The sequence below is a fragment of the Epinephelus lanceolatus genome, chromosome 10 (assembly GCF_041903045.1).
Source record: "Epinephelus lanceolatus isolate andai-2023 chromosome 10, ASM4190304v1, whole genome shotgun sequence".
Classification (NCBI taxonomy): Eukaryota; Metazoa; Chordata; class Actinopteri; order Perciformes; family Serranidae; genus Epinephelus; species Epinephelus lanceolatus.
Window position 1 is genome coordinate 4,510,673 of NC_135743.1, and position 21,551 is coordinate 4,532,223.

At 39.8% G+C, this 21,551-nt stretch overlaps 1 protein-coding gene across 1 annotated transcript in view; it reads right to left on the reverse strand.

The window, feature by feature from the left end:
* Nucleotides 1-3,588: 3,588 nt before the first annotated feature.
* LOC117265426 (uncharacterized) overlaps nt 3,589-21,551 on the reverse strand; it is a 43,790-nt gene continuing 25,827 nt past the window's right edge. The window contains exons 17-26 of the mRNA XM_033639912.2: nt 19,075-19,128; nt 11,820-11,891; nt 11,621-11,656; nt 11,305-11,349; nt 11,146-11,178; nt 7,965-8,111; nt 7,039-7,215; nt 6,743-6,833; nt 5,506-5,583; nt 3,589-4,695 (exon numbers count right to left, since the gene is read on the reverse strand). Of these exons, the coding sequence (XP_033495803.1) occupies nt 4,490-4,695; nt 5,506-5,583; nt 6,743-6,833; nt 7,039-7,215; nt 7,965-8,111; nt 11,146-11,178; nt 11,305-11,349; nt 11,621-11,656; nt 11,820-11,891; nt 19,075-19,128 (939 nt within the window). The 3' untranslated portion in view covers nt 3,589-4,489. The remainder of the gene's footprint in view (nt 4,696-5,505; nt 5,584-6,742; nt 6,834-7,038; nt 7,216-7,964; nt 8,112-11,145; nt 11,179-11,304; nt 11,350-11,620; nt 11,657-11,819; nt 11,892-19,074; nt 19,129-21,551) is intronic.

The following is a 21,551-nucleotide window of genomic DNA, read 5'->3' on the forward strand; positions in this document are numbered from 1 at the left end:
GACCCCTTTCAAACCCAAATTATACGTCAAAATGAAACTTAGGACCTGCAGTATTTTACCTGTATGTGTTAATTTCCACAATTTAAAAAAATCTCTGAAGAAGAAGATGTTTTTCCTTGTATTTCAGTCCATATCCTCTATTTAAGATGTAACTTGTCGTATCAGAGTGTCCACTAACACCCTACTATATTGACTTATTTATATATTTAAATTTAAATTATTTCATATAGTCATTACCTCATTTTTTATTAAAGGATTTATTTCATAGACATATATCAAAAATTAATAAATTAAAAATAGTTAAAAAAAAAGCACTTTCCAAGGATGTGGAAATATATTTCATAATTATGCCAGTATTAAATCAATTTGCTGCTTTGAAGACAATATTTTAACTGCCAATGAATATTAGGTTAGAACCTAGAACCACTTCTGATCTTGTTTCTGAATACAGTGACAAATAATGACGTCTCTGTTCACCTCTAACGTTTATGTCGGCTCCATAATCATTTTTAACACAGTTTATGCACTTTTTACAAGCCCAAAATACATATAAGCTATTTGCCCTTTTGATACTAAACCATTTATGAAGCTAAAACTGTACATACACTTTCACAATACTACTTTTCTACTATCTACAGTGTTACTGTCTCCATCTTTGTGTCTGGTGAACATCTCTCACCACCACTTAAAAATGGTGCAGTATAAAGAAACATCAGTATAATTGTTAGAATTAATTTGACATCTCACAAAGAGGTGAAGTCCAATTCAATAACTGACAGTGACTTTTTGAGTTCTCTCATGTGACTTAATAGTCGCCATAATGGAAACCCTTGTTATAGAGCTGCACAATTACCAAATCTACCAATTAATCAACATTATGAAACACTTTCTCAGCTAAATTTACTCATTAAGGTTTTTAAAAAAGTTCCAGACAAACTTTAAAATACTGTTCTTGTTACATTTCTTTGTCAAAAAGCTATGTGACATCATAGTATTGAGCTGTAGTGAGACATATCATTAAGAATCTGCCCCCGATAATAGTCTTTATGAAAACAAAAAATGTACGATTGGTCAAATATTTGCACTGAACAGCCAAATCCGATTTGGTGGCTGTGGTTAAGAGTTAAAGCGGGTTGTTCACTAATCGGAAGATCAGTGGTTTCGATACCCGGCTCCTCCAATTTGAATGTCGAGGTATCCTTGAGCAAGATACTGAACCTCAAATTGCTCCCGATGGCTGGTCCATCGGTGTGTGTTAAAAAAAACACTGAGTAGCAGGTAGCACCATGTATGGTGCCTCAGCCTCAAATTTAAGGTCTAATGATGCTCCTTCCTGCTTCGTGACCACCTCCGACCTTTTAAAATAAGGCATTAAGCACCCTGTTATGTTTGTTGAAAGGTACGCTACTAGTGCTGTTCAGTCAGCAGTGACAGGTCATGATAATAATAATGCTCCCTAAAAAGCATTAACAGACGCACAGTGACCGAACGACTGAAGGACATTTTCTTTAAAGAGCCAAGTAAGAACACAGATCCACATCCTCACTATGCAACTTGTGGAGTGACTTTTGTTGTTTTTGTTTTATGGATTGGGAATGTTTGTTTGCACTAATCGATGAAGTTGATTTTTTTTCCCACTTGAAATGTGTTTTTATTTAACCAGCAATTAGGAAAGTTCTCATAGTCCAAAGTCAGATGCTGGATTGACAAACTATAGGTTTAGTCATTTTGTGTTAATGCTGCTGTATGCAAACTGTGAAACCAGCACTATGGTATATTTCTGATTATATTTCCTTATTTATCATTCATGTATTTGAAATCATAACCTCTGCCAAACCATGACTGTATACCCTACATGAAAAACCTGTCTAATTAGATTTATCCCATGTACTGTGATGTTGTCATTTCATACAGTAAGGACTAAAACTCTGTACAGTTCTTCCTCGTGTGTTGCTGCTTTTGTTAAAAAACAAACAAAAAAAACAATAAAGTGTTTTCTTCTTCACAGTCTGTCTCATAATTTATTACAATGATGTGATTCTGACTTGTTATCTGAAAGATAAAGTGGTTTGTGTCTGTTGATGACATTTAAATTATATGTAGCAAAGTCATTTTACTACAGGACTATTAACATTTGTAAACTATTTTTTTTCCCACAATTTATTGTAAGAAGTTATTAAATAGTTCCAAAAGCAAAAATATATTCTGTTACTACTGAGAAGTTTCAGACCTGTTGAAAAGATAAAATTCAAGCATTCTTCTTTTTTGTTGATTTTTAAATGCATTGTTTGAGCCCAGTCTCAATCTGAGGTTGTTGAAATACGGTGCTTAGGCAGTGACTTGCGGCAACAGAAACCAATGAAAAAGGCATCCTTTAACGGCGGCATGATATGCGATCGGTTGCCGTTATAGTTTAACGGCGCCTGATGGCATCAAGGGGGGACAAGGACGAAAGTTAAGGTGGCGAAAGTCCGACCGTGGTGGGTTGGTGGTCAGGTTGGTGGATGGGTCTAACAAACGACTTTCACCCAAGAGAGTGGTATTTGATTGGGATTTTCCCAGCACTGAGTTGCATGAGGAACACTGCTGCTTTAATATGTAGTGATGTCATCTGATACAGAATCAAACTGCTGCACATGTTCCTGTGCAGTTTGTTCTGTTTCTGGTGAACCATCATTATTAAGTACTTCTGGCCTGTTTGTCATGTTTTTGAACATGTATCATTGACTGTGATTTATCATGGTTTTTCTTGCATCTCCTCTCAGTATTGTTGTCATGTTTTTGACCTAGAATTCGTGAGGTTGAACCCTTGAGTGTTTTTATACACTCTCTTTGAAGTGTACAATATTACAGATGACATGTCTGTATACATATATTACTGGGGGTGATCCTTTGTAAGCCCTATGAAGTTTTCCTGCCTTTGAATAAGGGCTGGGCGATATGTCCTGAAAATTATATCACGATATTTTTCTGCTATATCTCTATACACAATACACATCAATATTTTTAAATATCTTCAAAAGCACTTTCTTAATGCTAAGACTGGGAAACAAAAACAAACATAACAGTATTCCTGACCACATACCCTCTCTGATGCTGTGTGGCTATTGTTGTTTTTTTTCATCACCTGTTTCCAATGCATTTGACACCCAGATGATGATGAAGGCTCTCTTGTCGAAACGAGTTGGTTTATCCATTAATAAAGGATTTTTGGACTGCTTGCCTATACTATGGACTTTTACACTGAGCGAGCTGGCCAGTTGTTGTTTTTTATCTTTAAGTGACTCTTTGCCTTGAACAGCACCTGATTTTTATTTTTTTTTTACAACTACACAGAGCTCTAACCCAGAGCAGCACTCCCTATTTTTTACTCAAAATTCAAGATTGTTAAAAAACAGTACAGTATGTATACATTAGCTTCTATTGGGAAGTATTTGGTCAGTATTTGGTATTTATTATAAAAGCTGTTACAATAGCTGACAGCAGATCTCAGTGAAGGATAAATCAAAATCCAGAAATTAATTCATGAGAATAATTTGGGATGTTGGGTTCTGTCATAAATGTCAAACGACGCATTATATAACAATGTACTTTGACTGGACTTTATTTTCTCAGATGTTACACAGTTTATATATTATTTAGTCTCAAGGATGAAGTCATCTTATCAAACATCTTGAAACACAAACAGTAAGAATACTGTTTCACTGTGACAGGCTGATAATCACAGTGACCTGTCATTTAGTTTTACATTTCTGTTTGAATTGTTGAAAATATCCGAGATGAAGGCAGCAGGTCAGAAGTCTAAAACAAAGGTATTTCTGTGATTTATCTTTTCTGGAATATTATTTTTCAGAATTAAAAGTACAACACTTGAACATGTGGCGACTAACACACTAAAGACTCTGATTAAAAAACATCAGTTTATCTCAAACATATTTCAGAGCACAGTACATGCATGTCAGATACTTTACAAAATATTTACATTTTTTTTATTTGTGTTTTTTTTATTATTTTAAACAACAATTGTGACTTTAGGGAATCAGAGAAAACAAAAATTAAAACGAGGGAAGGATTCAGCCGGGAATCATTTAGTGTTTTTATCAAATGAAAGAAACATCTCAGATGTAATTGTGTGTGGTTAAAGTTCTAACAGTGTTTGGATCTTTATAAAACCTCTAAAATCTTTGTCCAGCGCAGATGGAAAAGTCTTTTCTGGCTTCATTCCTTCTCAGTTCCCATTACTTACCAAACCTGTCCACAGCGGAGCACCCCAGGGCACTACGCTTGGTCCTCTGACATTTTAAACGAAGGATAGAATCATTCGCAGCTTTTAAACAAACTCTTGTCATAAATCAAACGAATTTTCTGTCCCATTTAAACCCAGTTCTAACATCAGCTGGAATTCAATGAGACAAACCTTGAAGTTGCCATCAGGTGAATCTCTGACCTTCTATTATCTCACGGTGGTGCTCATTGCTCGTGCTCAGGTTCAGATCTTTGAACTGACCGGTCCTTTCACCAGACCTTGCTCTTTGCGCATCACCGGCGCATGAATGCTGCAGTCCCGCGCCTCACAAAATCCAGGCACACCCGCGATCCCGAGCATACCGGACTGACCAACTGGACCAGGGAAGCCACGGGGACCTCGGGGACCCTCCATGCCGTCTTTGGGTTCTGCAGGGTGACCTGGCAAACCTGCGGAGAGGAAATTAAAAAAAGACAGTAAGCCTGTAGAATAACTAGTAGAAAGTCTGAACCCAAACATAATAGAAAATATAAATGTAGGTTGTCCTACAAATTCTTCTTACATCCAAAAGTAAATTCTACAATCTAATAAAATAATTAATAGAAGCTTTATACAAACAAAAGGTTACAAATTTACGTTACTATTATTTATTCAGAAGAAGGACAAAATTCAATATGTGATATTACACAACTTGTAGACATATTAAAACAGCTTGTTTGCAATAAGGTGACTATTATGACGTGTGAAATTCAAATGGAGGGCAGGAAGTGAGGCTGGATGAATCTGCAGGCGGCAGGTATCATCAGAAAATTGAAACTCATGTTGGATGTGATCCATACAAATAGAGGAAAGTGATTTTCCCACAACTGAAGCAATTTGCCTGGTGTGGACATGATGATTGTTACAAATGACCTCGTCCTCCAGACCATGGCGAAACGATGAAAGCGTATAAGTGTTACAGGACAAGAACGATTTTGTATGTGGTTGAGTCCACGACTGAAATGACTGCCATCTTGTTTTTAGCCAGGTGAGTAAACTGTCTTTTATATTTCAGCTCTGTACAAGAATGCACCACTGTCACACTAACGTTACTAGGAAAACGGTACACGCAGCGAACATAACATGAGATTAAATTAAACTAAGCTGAATCATGATACTTGATATACGTAGATCTTGTCTCCAGCAGCTTCTACAGCCTCAGGGGGATACCTTATCTCCCTTATTAAGTTATTAGAGTATGAAGATGAACAGTGTCGCACCTCTGAGGCCTTGCGGTCCATCAGGTCCCGGCAGACCTTTACCTGGATCACCTGCGAGGCCTTTAGAGCCCTTTTGACCTGTTGAGAAAAACACAGAGAGTTTCTGAGAAAAGGTACAAAACTACAGATCTCCTGTCAGAATAGCTTTAAAATAGTGTGGAACCCAGGAGCTGTCAGCAGTTTACTGATTTATGTGTTCGAATTTCTAATTTTTCTACCTCAGTTTGGCTGTTTATATCTTTAAAGGCGCTGTATGTAAGAATGTGGCCAAAACGGTTACTGCACTCAAATTCAAAATACTGCCGCGAGTCATGTCCGCTCCCCCTCCCCTACAGATTCGAGGTTGCTGGACAGCGGCACGCTGGATACTGATTTGTTTGCCCACGGGCGGCTGCCGTGGGAGGGCCGCGTCGCCGCGTCCTTGATCTTCGGTTTTCCAGTGGACCGTTCAAGCAAGTCCAGCTTCTCTGCTTCTAACGCTGCTGCTGGGATACAGCCAAGGAGAAGCCGGCTGCTCACGCTCTTATACAGTCTATGCTCATGCTATGTACTGGGACACTGCTAATGCTGCTTGCCGTGCTGCTGTAGCTCAGTGTAACTGATGCTGAGACTCTACTGACTGCGTGACTGGTAGACGCCGGTGGGTGGCGCAACAGGCCAAAACACAAATTCAAAACATAAACATGATTTGCGGACCACAAAAATGTTTTTTAAATGCGAATATTCTGGCTGAACTATTGTTGTCGGTGAGATCAGTATGTTATATGAACATTATTCCTTAGTCTCTGTAACATATTAGGAGGATTTTACGACTATTTGCTTTAGATTTCTTACATATAGCACCTTTAATGCTTTAATTTGATGTATTGAATTAATAATAATTTGTGCCCTGAAATATCATCCTGGTCTTGAGGGCAGCAACACACTCTCACACACACTCGTCCACAATCCTCCATCCTAATGCATATACAGGGGTTGAAAACAAGGGCATTGCACACATACAGGTGTTGTGTTGAAGTCTTTTTACCCCCATCAAATAGTGTTTCCCTCCTGGTAAAAAGATGTTTTCTGAAGCGCCAGCACCAGAAATTCAGTCACTTGACTAAAAGAAAAATATTTAAGACCCATCCTCAAGGCCTTTTATTAGTAAATGTGTAGAGTATATATTTAAAGACTTTTGAAGCCACCTTGATTACTGGATATATGAAATTGAAAATAGTATAAAATGTGATGTTACCTCTGTCACCCTGCGCTCCTTTCTGTCCCTCCAGTCCTCTGTCACCTTGAGGTCCTCTAGCTCCTTTTGGTCCGGCTTTTCCTGCTTTGCCCTGAAATGTGGAGGCAGAGTTAGTGTCCAGTTTGTCCCTAATTCAGACGGAGCAGTGAATCACACAGTGACTTATGACATAACAGCGATGAGATCAGGATTCTCTCTTCAGTCTTCTCTGTATGTTTTACTGTAAGATGGAGAAGACTAATACTGATACATTTCAGTTCTGGTGAACTGAACTGTGATATAGGAGAGAAACTTACAGGTTTGCCTGTTGATCCCATCGGCCCCTGGGCTCCTGGGGGCCCGATGAGTGTCCTGTTGTTGATGGGGCAGCCCTGGGAACACTTGGCCCGGATTGAGGCGGCGTACTGGGAGATCTGGGCAGTGACCACGCCTCTGCAGAGCTGCAGGACCTGCTCATCAGTCAGACCAGGACCCTGCAGGACACAAACCACTCAGGTTATCTTTTCTACGTTAAGGTGATTTATCTTTTTTAAAATCTGTTGGTTTTTTTTGTGATGTGGATTTTGAAAAGTGCTCTATAACTAAATATCATCATGAAAAAAAATTATTATTAATACATTGTTTCACCATAAGATTAGGTTAACTCCCCAGAATACTTCATTAAAAAATAAAGAATCATATGGACATTTGTGCTGCATTATGTTTATCATTAAAGTTGTTTAAGCTTTGTAAACTTATGTTAAAATGTAAGTACTGTTCGGCCTGAAACTGTATTACACATTGCCAAAAACATCCTGAGCAATATGACTTTGATTCTCTCATATATTTCAGGATGTTCTTCGACGCGTCGACACTAACTGGTGACTCTAAATTGTCCGTAGGTGTGAATGTGAATGGTTGTCTGTCTCTATGTGTCAGCCCTGTGATAGTCTGATGACCTGTCCAGGGTGTACCCTGTCAGCTGAGATAGGCTCCAGCCGCCCTGCGACCCTTAACAGGGTAAGCGGTTATGGAAAATGAATTAATGTTTGTTTATGGTGAAAGATGAGGTCTAATTTTGTAGCTGAGATCTTTTCAAGAGTCTTTTTAGTCTGTTAAAAAACTTCTCTGACTTTGACCATAGTTGTAAAATACAGGTGACGTGTGGAATACTGATGAGAATTCATTTTTAAAGCTCTGTTTGCAGTCATGTAGATGATGTGTTAAACAAACTGTTACTCACAGCGCGACCTGGAGCTCCTTTGGGTCCAGCTCGGCCTTTAACTCCCAGGTCACCAATTGCACCTCGCTCTCCTCTGGTACCTGGGATTCCAGGCGGTCCTTTGGGACCAGGGTTGCCATTACGACCGAGTGCGCCTTTTGGACCACGCTGTCAGTAAACAAGAAGTGAAATGAAGGATTTGATTTTTTTTATTTGGCCTTTTAAGAGCACAATGACAGGAGTATCATGACATAAAACCATCCCAGAGGATCACACTTAAAAGCATTACTAAAAACACTTATTTCCAAAGTGGTCCTCTGTGAAGACAGCAAAACCATACATAAGAACATAATTACAAAGAAACAAATAGCATCATAAAACTACTCAATCCCCTTTGCAACTCCACGCACACGATTCAAATTCCCTCCCTCAAGGGTGAACAATCAACCCAATTACAACTCCTTTTTAATACTTGTTTTAAAAATCACCTTCGTTTGGCTTTGTTTAATATGCAGGGGCAGGTTAGGGAGTGAAGGGAGATCCCAGTGTAGATTAGCCTCTTGCTATTCTACCATTAACACAAGGAACACTGCATGACACAGTGGCCTTGTGTTGCAATTATGTTGGCTTCTAACCAGTCAATTTGATAGTTAAAATATCCTGGGGGTTTGCTCCAGTTTAAAGTGCTCCACAGGCTTCATTTGTCTAAGAGTAGACTTGCCAGGATGTATCCAGATGTGGATCTGACCTGCTCCTGATGCTGTCAGGCTCCTGCCACCCTCTACCATATTTTTTGGGCATGCCCAAAGCTCATACAGTTTTGGTCTTCACTTTCTGACACATTTTCTTATATCTGTTACAAGGAGATAAGCCCTGCTCCTGAAATTGCATTATTTGGTGTGGTCCCTGTCGAGGTGGCGATATCGGGTGCACAATTGGATGCCATTGCCTTTTCATCCCTATTGGCCAGGCACCTTATTTTGTTTAACTGGAAGGCAGTTATGCCTCTCACACACAGGCGCTGGGTTGGGGATGTAATGGCACATTTAAAACTTGAGAAGTTGAAACACTCAATCATGGGATCAACCCAGAGGTTTTACAAGGTCTGGCAGCCATTCTCGAACTACTTTAACTTGGAATTCCCAGCTAGAGACACTGAGACTGCTACTTACAGCTATATATATATATATATATATATATATATATATATATATATATATATTATAAATCCTATACATATATATATATATATATATATATATATATGTAGATTTTCTGTTATGTACGTATATGTTTTATGTGATTATTGTTGCTTTATTTTCATGTATCTTGTGAATGTTGTTTGTGACCTTGTTGATTGTATTGTATGTGTTTGCAGTTTAAAAAGCCAATAAAAATATTTGAATAATAAAATATCCTGGGGCCCTTTGTGAATTATGTCAAACATGTGGTTAAGCTTCAGTTGTTAAACTTGATCTTCAGCAGGTAATGATCTACTGTAACATGCTTCCTGTCTACAGGTCTCATAAGTGTCCTGGCAGAAACACTGAGCACGTATTTGATGACATCATGCTGTGTTACCTGCAATTTGCAAGAGGCTTCTGAAGGTTTGGATTAGGACCAATCAGATCTGTGACCATGTGTAATCACCTCCATGAACTTGATGTAACAGAGCAGTGTACAACAGGGCCACGTGCAATTTCTTAAGCACTTTAATATGCAGTATGCACTTCATATTTATAACTGTACTATTTATTAGTAATATGTAGTAGGACAATGTGCAATCTTCATTTAGTACTGGTCAAGTTTTTTCACTCTAATATGAAAAAAATCAGGTGTAACGATGTAAAAACTTCAGTTTTTTGATGAGAGAGATTAAGATTTTGACCATGTTCAATGGCAATCAATGTCTCTTACTTATTACACTACTATTTACTGTTCACACTATGTAAGAGCCACTTAAGCACATTTTAGATTTGATAAAAATGTCGGTGTTTATATGACATATCATATAGATTTGTTTCTTTTTTTTCATATTCGCAATAAACCTCGTTCATCTTTTCCCTGCCTCACGTGAGCACTGTGGATCCTCAGAAAAGGAACAGAAACACGAGTCAAAACCGAGACACCTCACAAACTAAGTGGCCTAGGAACTGTGGCATGTTGAAACAGTCACTACACACTACATACAAACTGTTTATACCACAGCACATACAGTTTATATGATCCTGTTCATACTGCACACATCATAGCTGTAGTTGTTGTGCTTGTTTTTAATATGTATATATCACCATTTCTCTATCACTATTACTCATTCTGTACATTTGTTCATCGTTACAAATCCCTGCATCTGATTGTATGCTAAACTGTATTTTGTCAGGTGTTGGAGCCAAGACCAAGACCAGACCAGTTTGAGTCTTAAACTGCAGGACACGCTTAAGATAAAATGTGAAATATGCCGACCTTAGGCGCTCCTCAGATTGATCTGACAGATCTACATTCCCTTAAAAAATGCCCACAGAAAACAAATTAAGATTCTCCCTCCTACACCTCTTTTATTTCCATACGTGTGTATATATAAATGTACTATAAGAATTAATCAATTATTATTAACAAATTAAATTTCATTAATAACATTGTTTAGCTGAGAGTAGGCGGGCACTCGATGCTTTTGTTCTGAGTTTGTGTTTGACTCTTTCCTGTTTAAACATGACAATGTCCCTGAGAAGAAATCACATCCATAAAGAAATGATTTCCCAGTTTCGTGTGGAAGAAATTGACTGGTCTGTACAGAGCTCTGACCTTAACGTTTGGGATGAACTGGAACACTGACTGCAAGCCAGACCCAACATGTCCACTTACTTTAGACCATGTAGTGTAAAAAAACACAACAGATATAACACAGAGGATCATGAGGGATTAATAGGCATATTTGGTCATGTGGCTGTGTTTGTAGAGCATTTTTGTTGACTGTCAGTAAAAAAACAACAACTGAAAGATTATTTTTAAAGGCTAAAACTCAACTTATTTTAAATCTTCTTTTCATACAGCTATTCATTTTGGATTGAAATTTATTTGACCTTTGTGTTCTATATAATAGATTATTTTGTAAAACCAGGTGTCGTCTCATTAACTGCTCAGCTGTATTAGATGTGTGTGTATTTCTATGATGTCATGGTAATAAAATAAACAGAGTAACCACCTGTCCTTTGTCTCCACCGTCTCCCACGCCCCCCTGAAAGGTGAGAAAAAGAAGGAACAAACTCATTAGTCAGTAAACTCCAGCAGGTGTGGGAAGAGGAAGTGAAATGGAGAGAACGAAATGTGGAACAACAGTTTCATCATCAGACGGTAAAATTACCTTTTGTCCCTTTCCACCTTTAATCCCTTTCTTCCCCGCTGCACCCTGCAGGGAAAACACCCAACCACAACATGTGAAAGAGGAAGTCACAGAAGACATGAAAACAACAACAGCTGATTCCTCGAGTTACATTGTTTTAAACAGTTTGTAAAACAGGTAAATCGAGGCAGGGAAGAAGCCCAGAGACGAAGGGAAACTCCTGTCACTCTAAACCGGTTCTGCCAGATGGAAATGTAATTTCTTTCTAACTGTCTTCATTAATTCATGGTGGCGCCAAAAGCAGCTGAAACAATCGCTGCCTTTCGATTGTACTCACCTTCTCACCATCGGGTCCTGTTTCACCTTTAGCTCCCTGGAAGAAATTCAGGTTACAGTTTAAGTTGTGTTATTTCATTTCAGATGACATGATAATTTATTCCTCTGTTAAAAGAGAAGACCCCGGTGATGTTTGATATTTGATAAAAGATCAGTCTGTATATTATAACCGCTCTGCTGGTAGTTTGTGTTGTACCCACAGTTGGACCCTGCAGGCCCTTCGGTCCTGGTTTCCCCGGTACTCCAGCATCTCCTTGCTCTCCTCCAGGTCCCTGTTAAACAAACAAACACCACTCAGTCAGTTAATGTGATTAATTCATGATGAATACATGAAGTTTATCATGTGCAGATCTTTTTGTTTTGCTGTGTTTGTTGTCTTCGACAGACCCCTGAACTTAGGGATACACCTTTGAAATAAATGTGCTGCATCTGTCTCATATATGCTGAATATGAATGTTGATGTTGCATTGATTAGCTGATCCTTTCCTCTCTGTCTCTGCAGTGTCAAACAAAACCACACTGAAGATTCAATAACATGTATTTTTTTAAAAAGGAAATTAAGACAAATGAGATTAAGTTCATCTAAGCCCCGATTTCCAGCACCTCCTGGGGGACCCTAAGGCCTTCCCAGGCCAGATGAGGTATATAACCTCCAGTGTGTTCTGGGTCTGCCCCGGGGCCTCCTACCAGTGGGACGTGCCCGGAACACCTCAAACGGGAGGCGCCCAGGAGAATCCTGATCAGATGCCTGAACCACCTCAACTGACCCCTTTCAATGCGAAGGAGCAGCGACTCTACTGCGAGCTCCCTCTGGATATCTGAGCTCCTCACCCTTACTCCTCACATTGTGTTGTAGCAGGGTTCAAATAACCCAGTAACTGCTGCGCTGGTGGGTTTGTTTCATACTGGTGGTGGGTGCAGTTTGTAGGGGCATGTTGTGTGGGCTTCAGTCAGAATGTGGCGGGCTGCAGCCATGAATGTCTCATCCTTCTTTGCACAGTCAGCATTCTAACATTGTTCCAAATCAGTCACCACTGGGTATGAAAGAGAGACTGAATAACATCTTCCTTGGCCTCCATGCTGCTTTTTGCTGTTTACTAGCTTGTTTCCTGGCGCTTCTGTGAGATCAAACATTACACACCAGAAAAAAAAACAAAAACAGAAAGGCATAGTTGTCTACTCGCAATGGGAAACGAGTCTATCACCTATTTTTAGTGGGTTTTCCCATATTCAAAAACCCTGCATATGCGTGCTAATTTTGATTTAAAAAAGGCTATCAGCTATAATTTGATAAAATTAAAGAAAAATCCACAGGAGGAAGTAAAACACATTTACAGTCTGAAACTACTAACTGGGCAAAACCCTCTTATTTCAACATGTCAAAGTTCCAGAAATTATGAGTCACAGTTTTTCTTATAGTTTGATGATCACACAGTCTGGAGTTTTATGAGTGTCAGCACTAAAGACTTGATGTGAAATCAAAGCACAAAAATTAGATGGACTGTAATTTACTGTACTGTACATTATGACTTGGACAAGTTAAACTCGGTCAGAAATCTTTTCTCAGTATAAATCTTTCTTCAGTTTGACTCAGGAAGATTTGACTGTTTCAGCCTCTGAGAAATCTCACTTATACATTTCAGAATTAAAAATGATCCCTCTCTCCCTAAAGTTTTATTATATATCATTATGACTTAACGTTGTGTGCTATTGTTTTCTACATTCTAATGCTTTTATTAATTGATGGAGAAGATTTACAGTTTTTAAATTTGTTCTCTTAATAAATAAACAGTGTCATGGCACAGTGGTGCAGTGGTTAGCATTGTTGCCTCACAGCAAGAGGGTTCCTGTTCAAACCCAGGGTGGGGGAGCCCTTCTGTGTGGAGTTTGCATGTTCTCCTTGTGTCAGTGTGGGTTTCCTCCAGGTGCTCCAGCTTCCTCCCACAGTCCAAAGACATGCAGGTGACTCTAAATTGTCCGTAGGTGTGAATGTGAGTGTGTATGGTTGTCTGTCTCTATGTGTCAGCCCTGTGATAGTCTGGTGACCTGTCCAGGGTGAACCCTGCCTCTCACCCAGTGTCAGCTGGGATAGGCTGCAGCCCCCCCTGCGACCCCTAACAGCATAGCGGTTATGGTTAAATGAATAAATAAACAGAAAAACAGTTTTTTCATATTTAACTGACAAAGATGTCGCAGGTGTAACAGCTGGTTATGTTTATTGTTGTAATCTGACTGAACAGCGTGTTCTTTGTTTTGTTTTTGTTTTTTATTTTTTTCCAGGGGGATTCCCCTTCTTGTTCCTCATTTTAAATGTCACTTTGTCTCCTCTCACCACATCACTGTCAAAACAACACGCAGACCTCCTGAGAATTGCACTGTGGGAAATTTCTCAAGATATTAGCTAGAACTGCAGATTGATAACATGATATGATACTCTAAAATTACTTCCAGTTTTAGTCCACAAGAGACTTCTATAGAAACAGATCAGTAAAGCTTCCATCATATTTCATGTTGGATTTATTTTGAGTAGGATTTTCATCGTTGGCTTGTGATTGGCTGATCCGTGTCGCTGCATCAGGCTTTGATTGTTCATGTCTGTGTTTCCAGACTGGACAATATTTGTTAGACTTTCATTGAAATGTGGATTTACTAATCTATCTCAATTTCTTGGTGTGTTTGCTTAAGTTATTATTCTGTTCATAAATGTATGTATTTCTGAATTTATCTGTTTCCTAGTGAGTCACGTTTGGTCTTGCTTTGTGTTTTGGTGAAATTGGCTTTTCTATCTCGTTGTTTGGAGTGCAACACAACCCATAAAAAAATAACTGCAAAATGAATTAAATTTTTATCTCAAATATGCTGATACGCGGGGGGGCTGGAGCCTATCCCAGGGGGTAGGGTTCACCCTGGGCAGGTCACCAGACTATCACAGGGCTGACACATAGAGACAGACAACCATTCACACTCACATTCACACCTACGGACAATTTAGAGTCACCAATTAACCTGCATGTCTTTGGACTGTGGGAGGAAGCTGGAGCACCTGGAGGAAACCCACGCTGACACAGGGAGAACATGCAAACTCCACACAGAAGGGCTCCACCACTCTGGTTCAAACCAGTTACCCTCTTGCTGTGAGGCAACATTGCTAACCACTGCACAATTATGCTGCCCTATAAGTAAGAAACCCCAAACAGATGAGATGCCTTATTTTCTGTAACATTTATATATGCAACTCTGTTGAAATAAAAAAAAGGTCATAAAGTTATAAAACAATGGGTTTTTAAACTGTAAGAGTACCCAGGGTCACCTCTCTTAACAATTCTCTTATTTCTGGCTACAAAGTGTTGTCTTGCTATGGTGGTCTGCTCCGTGGGTCCCCACAGTCGGCATGTGGTGATATATATATATATATATATATATATATATATATATATATATATTGTCCCTTAGTAAAAACTGAATTATAAGATCAATCATCAATCGTACAAATTTTGGAAACTTTGGGAACCCTTCATTCCTTCTTACAGAGACAGTGATTGGCTTGTCCCTGATTGGAAATGGCTGATTGTTTTATCTGCACATACTTTTTATTTATTTATTTGCTCTCATATCTGTTCTTTTTCTTTCAGTGTAATTTTTTATAAATTGCAGTGTCATTGCTGATTTGTGGTGGCATCGTTCTATTGTGTGTACAGTACAGGCCAAAAGTTTGGACACACCTTCTCATTCAATGCGTTTTCTTTATTTTCATGACTATTTACATTGTAGATTCTCACTGAAGGCATCAAAACTATGAATGAACACATGTGGAGTTATGTACTTAACAAAAAAAGGTGAAATAACTGAAAACATGTTTTATATTCTAGTTTCTTCAAAATAGCCACCCTTTGCTCTGATTACTGCTTTGCACACTCTTGGCATTCTCTCCATGAGCTTCAAGAGGCAGTCACCTGAAATGGTTTTCCAACAGTCTTGAAGGAGTTCCCAGAGGTGTTTAGCACTTGTTGGCCCCTTTGCCTTCACTCTGCGGTCCAGCTCACCCCAAACCATCTCGATTGGGTTCAGGTCCGGTGACTGTGGAGGCCAGGTCATCTGCCGCAGCACTCCATCACTCTCCTTCTTGGTCAAATAGCCCTTACACAGCCTGGAGGTGTGTTTGGGGTCATTGTCCTGTTGAAAAATAAATGATCGTCCAACTAAACGCAAACCGGATGGGATGGCATGTCGCTGCAGGATGCTGTGGTAGCCATGCTGGTTCAGTGTGCCTTCAATTTTGAATAAATCCCCAACAGTGTCACCAGCAAAACACCCCCACACCATCACACCTCCTCCTCCATGCTTCACAGTGGGAACCAGGCATGTGGAATCCATCCGTTCACCTTTTCTGCGTCTCACAAAGACACGGCGGTTGGAACCAAAGATCTCAAATTTGGACTCATCAGACCAAAGCACAGATTTCCACTGGTCTAATGTCCATTCCTTGTGTTTCTTGGCCCAAACAAATCTCTTCTGCTTGTTGCCTCTCCTTAGCAGCGGTTTCCTAGCAGCTATTTCACCATGAAGGCCTGATTCGCGCAGTCTCCTCTTAACAGTTGTTGTAGAGATGGGTCTGCTGCTAGAACTCTGTGTGGCATTCATCTGGTCTCTGATCTGAGCTGCTGTTAACTTGCGATTTCTGAGGCTGGTGACTCGGATGAACTTATCCTCAGAAGCAGAGGTGACTCTTGGTCTTCCTTTCCTGGGTCGGTCCTCATGTGTGCCAGTTTCGTTGTAGCGCTTGATGGTTTTTGCGACTCCACTTGGGGACACATTTAAAGTTTTTGCAATTTTCCGGACTGACTGACCTTCATTTCTTAAAGTAATGATGGCCACTCGTTTTTCTTTAGTTAGCTGATTGGTTCTTGCCATAATATGAATTTTAACAGTTGTCCAATAGGGCTGTCGGCTGTGTATTAAACTGACTTCTGCACAACACAACTGATGGTCCCAACCCCATTGATAAAGCAAGAAATTCCACTAATTAACCCTGATAAGGCACACCTGTGAAGTGGAAACCATTTCAGGTGACTACCTCTTGAAGCTCATGGAGAGAATGCCAAGAGTGTGCAAAGCAGTAATCAGAGCAAAGGGTGGCTATTTTGAAGAAACTAGAATATAAAACATGTTTTCAGTTATTTCACCTTTTTTTGTTAAGTACATAACTCCACATGTGTTCATTCATAGTTTTGATGCCTTCAGTGAGAATCTACAATGTAAATAGTCATGAAAATAAAGAAAACGCATTGAATGAGAAGGTGTGTCCAAACTTTTGGCCTGTACTGTACATGTTTTTTTTTCGTCTCAGGTTTAAGCGCAGGTCTGCTGTTCCAGGACTTATTTTAACAACATAATCAGTCGTTCTGTGCGTGACATCTGAGTTTAAATAAGTCTCTCTTTTTGGGAGAGGTCCCTTGAATAAAACAATCAAAGTCTGGATTATCTGTTTTCCCAGGATGTCATAATCACAGGGGTAACCTCCCTTGTTTCTTTCAGAGAAACCAAACTAATTACTGACTTCCCTCCTTCATCAGTATTTTCACTTCCCTTTGTTTTCAGATCGGGGGAAGGATGATGTCAACACACACAAGTCAAATCCAAATGTCAGGATCTCCCTAACCTTATCCTAAGTTAAAGAGCAGACCACAGATTTAGTATTACACTTGTAATAATGTTGTGGGACTTGCCAGAGACTGATTAAAAACTGAAAGATAAAAAGTGAAGCAGTTGACCTTTAGACTTTAGACCATTGTATGGTCAAAAAAATCACCCAAAAATATGTGTGCGTGTTTACTTTGTAGTCTCCAGGTTGCGTGAAGCTCCGTTAGAACTCCTCAGCATGTGTTTTCATCCACCTGTTTTTATGCACATAAAAAACCTGAGTGGAAACGTCAAAAAGGTGACAAATCTTGATATACTGCAAACAGTTTTATGCTTGTTGGAAAAGTTGGTGTATCATTGAAAGGAAAATGTGACTAATAAATGATGACGCACTAAATCAAAAAACACTGCAAGTTTTCTTCATCATATCTGGAGGCTTTTAACAGCATCTGTCCGCAGACAGGGCTGTTAGCAAAACTCTTCTTACATATCAGAGCTGTTATATTATATGGGCAAGAGGAAGGGTACACTCTGGACAGATCGCCAGACTATCACAGGGCTGACACATAAAGCTCCCTTTTCCATTGCGCAAAAATACAGCATTCACACTTTTGTCAAATCACTCTGCAGTTGTACTCTGTAGTAGTTCGATCGGCATTGATGGAAACATAACATCCAGGTGGGCGCGCTGATGTTAGCCCCTTGACCAGTGAGATCCAATGACGTGCCACCACAAAATACCGTCTGTTTCCGCACAAGCAGCGCTCAAACATCAGCTCATCATCAGCGAATTAGTCTGCTCCGAGTTTCAAAGACAGACCAAATAAGTAAGAGATTTATAAAAAGAAGTAAAGACTAAAGTTTCATTGGCCTCCATGCTGATTTCTACTGTTTACTAACCTGTTTTCTAGGCCTGTCTGTGCTGTTAAACGTGATTCGTCTGCTGCAGAGCCGTGTTGCAGCTCTGGTTTACTGGCAATGGGAAAGGAGTCAATTGTCTACTTTAGCAGGTTTTCCCGTGTTTAAAAAAATCTGCATACACGTGCTACTTTTGGTGGAATATTGGTAATAAAGACAGACAACCATTCACACTCACACCAACGGGCAATTCAGAGTCACTAATTAACTTAACCTGCATGTCTTTGGACTGTGGGAGGAAACTGGGGAACCCCCGAGAAAACCCGAAAACACGGGCTGAACCCTCTTGCTTTGAGGTGACAGTGCTCATCACTGCATTCTCCTATCCTATAATCTTGTCAACATCTCATGACCGCTCACATTTATCTCACAACCTCTTAGGGAGGTCTCAACCCCTCTCGTCCCCTCGGCCCTGAAAAGCTGATCATTTCTACCGGTGATCAGGTTTGCAAGAAGGGTGATGTAGATTTGATTCTGACTACCAGAGTGACATATTTCACCAGGAAACTGACAGCAATATGGACGTGATGGTGTAAACTAAAGTAATAATAACAAAGAAAGATGTGACTGATGGTAGGGCGTTAAATCACACACAAAAAAAGCACTGTTGGTGAGATCAAACCTCTCAGAGACAGAGTTTAGATACAGAGTCTCTCTGATACTTAATTAACGTGAGGCTTACATTTAGAGCAACTTACAGGAGGAAGCTGGTTAAGCTGTCTTGCTCAAGGGCACTTTGACAGAATATTGTGGGGATTAAACCTGGTATGTGAACACTTTTTGTCTTTCCCAGATTGACTCAGCAGGTGATTCTGATCAGCATCTTGCTCTTCAATTCTTCAAAACAACACTGGGCTGATACAGAAATCAAACCTGTGATGGTTAGAGTTCACTCACCACAGCACCCACTCTTCCTCGAGGTCCTTTAACACCCCGATCTCCCTTATTGCCCTGCAGAGGAAGAACAGACACTGTGACACATTTTGACTTGTCAGTGAAGAAAAATCACAGGTATTGCAAATAACGTTAACGATGTGGCCAGCATGCACAAAACCAGGACCCTCACACTGAAGCAGTTAAACGGAATTCAGCTATTGTTCATTTTACATTTTTTCTACTGTGACAGGTCAAAATGTCTTCTGCAGAAAAGGTGTGTTAAACAAGTAGTGGAATGTTTCTTTAACTGTCAAACTCAATCAGTGGTGCAGGAAAACAGACATTCAGCTCAACATGCAGACAACACTAAGCGTGGGTGTTTTGATATGAGATACTGCTGTGCTGTGTTGCTTTATTTGATATATCAGGTAACTAAATCATTTCCCATGTCATGATTCATTCAGTAAGACTGTGCACTAAGAAAAGGAAAGTATAACAGTAACATGGGTAAAGTCTGGTTAAAGTTCCTGCAGTCATTTCCTGCTAATCACAATGTTAGTTGACGCATAAATCTCTCCAGGTTGAATCATCAGCAAAAACAATAAGATGCCGAGCTGGAAAATCCAGTAAATTAAAACAGTTTCAAAGTGGATCGAGTGAGGAACAAGTTCTTTTGCTGTGTGGATAATGACGAAATGTAATTTCTGAGAAAAGACTATGAAATATTTCAAGCTGACGGATATAGCATAAGTGTACGGCAGCGTTCAATCATCCGGGGGACTTTCACGCTTCTGTGTTGAAGAGCATCAAGGGTTTTTATTAAAAAATATCTCTTACGTGTAAATCAAACAGTCGGGTCAGTCACTGTAAGCACACTTTGCTGCATGACACACAAGTTTAAGTAAACTAAAAATAAACTAAAACTAATGTATTAAAAAACCTTTTTCTAACAAGACCTTGGTGGTAAAGTTTAAACTGTATTTTATGAAGGCCAAAAAATTAAGACAAGTATCAATAAATCAAATGAGTAAATAAATAAATGTAAAAAGTAATAAATAAATACAGAAATAAAGGCATAAAATAATAATTGCATGCTGAATATAAATAAAATAAATAAATTAAATAAATATATTCAGGTGTCCCAGGGAGGTGAAAATGGCAGATCACATTATTGATCAACGCATCAGGGTGTAGGCTACTTCAGTCAAGGTCTAACACAGGCATAAATTGCATTGTGTCTTTCTGTTAGGCATTCAGATTAGTCCTCGTCATTTAAGGAGAAGACTAGCGCGGTTACACCTTCACAGGCGACGGTTAAGTGATCCTGCTCATCGAGGGGAAATCACATCATCTGCTATATGTGACGTACAGTACAGGCCAAAAGTTTGGACACACCTTCTCATTCAATGCGTTTTCTTTATTTTCATGACTATTTACATTGTAGATTCTCACTGAAGGCATCAAAACTATGAATGAACACATGTGGAGTTATGTACTTAACAAAAAAAGGTGAAATAACTGAAAACATGTTTTATATTCTAGTTTCTTCAAAATAGCCACCCTTTGCTCTGATTACTGCTTTGCACACTCTTGGCATTCTCTCCATGAGCTTCAAGAGGTAGTCACCTGAAATGGTTTTCCAACAGTCTTGAAGGAGTTCCCAGAGGTGTTTAGCACTTGTTGGCCCCTTTGCCTTCACTCTGCGGTCCAGCTCACCCCAAACCATCTCGATTGGGTTCAGGTCCGGTGACTGTGGAGGCCAGGTCATCTGCCGCAGCACTCCATCACTCTCCTTCTTGGTCAAATAGCCCTTACACAGCCTGGAGGTGTGTTTGGGGTCATTGTCCTGTTGAAAAATAAATGATTGTCCAACTAAACGCAAACCGGATGGGATGGCATGTCGCTGCAGGATGCTGTGGTAGCCATGCTGGTTCAGTGTGCCTTCAATTTTGAATAAATCCCCAACAGTGTCACCAGCAAAACACCCCCACACCATCACACCTCCTCCTCCATGCTTCACAGTGGGAACCAGGCATGTGGAATCCATCCGTTCACCTTTTCTGCGTCTCACAAAGACACGGCGGTTAGAACCAAAGATCTCAAATTTGGACTCATCAGACCAAAGCACAGATTTCCACTGGTCTAATGTCCATTCCTTGTGTTTCTTGGCCCAAACAAATCTCTTCTGCTTGTTGCCTCTCCTTAGCAGTGGTTTCCTAGCAGCTATTTCACCATGAAGGCCTGATTCGCGCAGTCTCCTCTTAACAGTTGTTCTAGAGATGGGTCTGCTGCTAGAACTCTGTGTGGCATTCATCTGGTCTCTGATCTGAGCTGCTGTTAACTTGCGATTTCTGAGGCTGGTGACTCGGATGAACTTATCCTCAGAAGCAGAGGTGACTCTTGGTCTTCCTTTCCTGGGTCGGTCCTCATGTGTGCCAGTTTCGTTGTAGCGCTTGATGGTTTTTGCGACTCCACTTGGGGACACATTTAAAGTTTTT